This window comes from Arachis ipaensis, chromosome B03, assembly GCF_000816755.2.
Source record: "Arachis ipaensis cultivar K30076 chromosome B03, Araip1.1, whole genome shotgun sequence".
NCBI classification, from domain to species: domain Eukaryota; kingdom Viridiplantae; phylum Streptophyta; class Magnoliopsida; order Fabales; family Fabaceae; genus Arachis; species Arachis ipaensis.
In genome coordinates this window covers 4,163,570-4,166,409 of record NC_029787.2, presented here as the reverse complement: position 1 = coordinate 4,166,409, position 2,840 = coordinate 4,163,570, and the positions used below count along the sequence as shown (strand labels likewise).

Here is a 2,840-nt window from a genome sequence, read left to right as displayed (position 1 = left end):
ATTTATACATATAAATTAATAAAATTTATTTATTAAAAATAATTTAATATTTATACTAATTAAATAATAAAAAAAATATTAAAAATCACTAGTCCAAAAATTTTTGTTTTATATATATATAGAAAGAGATTATAGCATGTATTAACAAGAGTTTATTAGAAGATTTACACATTCTTGTCTTTTTTTTTGTTGCCCACGGTATCTTCCAATCCTATAGGCTAAGGACTAATTCATTGCAGATTGGAGTTCCATTTAAGAGTCTGTTGTTGGCCAATGGGTTGCTGGATGCACAAAACGAAATTCGAACCCCCGACACTTATTTAAGCGGACGAGTGAGCTGAGCACTCGACCAACCCAAGTTGATTTTTTTACACACTCTTGTCTAGAATTTGAATAGTGAAGGATTATGGCATTAAATGAGACAAAGCAACCACTTTTGATGCTTAGCCAGAAGCACGTACGAACTTTCCTTCATTATCTCACACTGCACCCATCCCTTCTTATAAATGACACTCCCCCAAATCAAAGTTCTAATCCCAAAACACAAACACACTCTCTCTTTCTTTCTCTCTTTATACATGGATCTCATCACTTTACTAACCCTCCTTCCAGCATTGTACTTGTGTTTCCTGATCTGGAACTTGTTCGATCAGAAAAGGGACCAAGAGTGCTACATATTGGACTACCAATGTTACAAACCTTCTGATGATAGAAAGCTAGGCACAGAGTTCTGCGGGAAAGTCATCAAAAGATCCCAATCCTTAGGCCTTGATGAGTACAAGTTCCTCCTCAAAGCCATTGTTAGCTCCGGCATTGGTGAGCAAACTTATGCTCCAAGAAACGTCTTCGACGGCCGCGAATCAAACCCTACCCTTATCGACGGTACAGACACACTATCAGACTATCTGTAATATCATCTTTACATAAAGACGTCTCCTGTCACTTAGATTATTAAATAACTAACAAGTTAAACTAATTTTTATTATAATTGACGTATATTAAAGTGACTAACTAATTACAATTGAGTCTATGGTACGTACAGGTATTGTGGAAATGGAGGAGTTTTTCAACGATAGCATTGAAAAATTGTTGTCGAGGACAGGTGTAAACCCATCGGAGATTGATGTGTTGGTTGTTAATATTTCAATGCTGGCGGTTCTTCCTTCTTTGTCGTCCAGAATCATCAACAAATACAAGCTAAGGCATGACATCAAGGTCTACAACCTCACCGGTATGGGGTGTAGTGCTAGTCTTATTTCTTTGGACATTGTAAAGAACATTTTCAAGTCGCAAAGGAATAAGCTAGCACTCTTGGTAACTTCAGAGAGCTTGAGTCCAAATTGGTATTCAGGTAACGAGAGATCAATGATTCTCGCTAATTGCTTGTTTCGCTGCGGCGGTTGCGCGATTTTGTTGACGAACAAGAGGACATTGAAGCACAAATCAATGTTCATATTGAAGTGTTTGGTGAGAACTCATCATGGAGCTAGAGATGAAGCTTATGGTTGTTGCATTCAAAAGGAAGATGAACAAGGTAGACTTGGTTTTCACCTTGGGAAAACCCTCCCAAAAGCAGCAACAAGAGCTTTCATTGACAATTTGAGGGTGATTTCACCCAAGATTCTTCCAACAAGGGAATTACTAAGATTCTTTGTTGTATACCTAATAAAGAAAATCACAATGTTGGGAAAAAATAACAATTATAACACTCTCAAGGCTAGTTCTGGAGTTATCACAACGACGAAATCGCCGTTAAATTTTAAAACCGGCGTGGATCATTTCTGTATCCACACCGGAGGTAAAGCAGTTATAGACGGAATAGGAATAAGTTTAGATTTGGCTGAGTATGACCTCGAACCGGCGCGAATGACTCTGCACCGGTTCGGGAACACCTCAGCCAGTAGCCTTTGGTATGTTCTAGGGTACATGGAGGCAAAGAAGAGGCTGAGAAAAGGTGAGAGGGTGTTCATGATAAGCTTTGGTGCTGGCTTTAAATGCAATAGCTGTTTGTGGGAAGTGATGAGAGATCTCAAAGGTGATCAAGAGAATGTGTGGGCCGATTGCATTGATAACTACCCACCAAAATCATTGTCTAACCCTTTCATGGAGAAGTATAGTTGGATCAATGATGTTGAGGATGAAAGCACCGCTGAGATCCCTGATTTTCTCAAGTAAGCTCGTCAATCATTACAAGGTTTTATTAATTTATTTTCATATTCGGTTAGAATTGTAAGCATAGGTGTATTTATTTTGTATCATACATCGTCTGACTCTTGTTAACACTTCCAACGTGCATATTGGTAAATATGTGAGTGGATTCGATGTATGATACAAAATGAATATTTTATATATTTAATTTTTCGATGTATTTTTAAAGAAAGGACAAATTAAAGGATGGGGCGAAGGGGAGGCGCTTATTTTTTTGTTTACTTTAGATTATTTTTTCACAAGCATTGATGTTAATGTGTATTTTTTAGTAAATTTTTATGTAAACTATATACTTGCTATTGTTTAATTATATATTTCTCTCTCAAGGAATGGTGGTTATAAATCCAGAAGAAGGAAAGTGGTGTTGTGTTGCTTCTATATATACATTAGAAGGGTATATACTATATATGTATTCCTCTCCCCCTCTCCTTCCCTCCCTCCCTTTTCTTTATGTAGCTTTTGTTTGTTAGTATTTAATGTGTTTGTTTTGGGCAATGTGACAACAACAAAAGGAAGAAAGAGAAAAAGAAAAAATAATAAGAAAAAAAAGATAAATAAATTTTTTATTTTTTAATTTAAAAATACATAAATTTTTAATTAATCAAAAGTATGAAAATATTTTTCACTTTTTA

At 35.8% G+C, this 2,840-nt stretch overlaps 1 protein-coding gene across 1 annotated transcript; it reads left to right on the top strand.

Moving 5' to 3' along the window:
• On the top strand, positions 471-2,590 carry LOC107629148 (3-ketoacyl-CoA synthase 12). Its single transcript, XM_016331854.2, has 2 exons — positions 471-882; positions 1,043-2,590. Exons 1-2 carry the CDS (start codon positions 507-509, stop codon positions 2,173-2,175), a joined length of 1,509 nt encoding a protein of 502 aa, XP_016187340.1. The 5' UTR covers positions 471-506; the 3' UTR covers positions 2,176-2,590.

Coding starts and splice junctions, on each gene's coding strand:
- LOC107629148 (XM_016331854.2), top strand. CDS start 507: ATGACACTCCCCCAAATCAAAGTTCTAATCCCAAAACACAAACACACT. Junction 883..1,042: donor AAACCCTACCCTTATCGACG/GTACAGACACAC, acceptor TGGTACGTACAG/GTATTGTGGAAATGGAGGAG.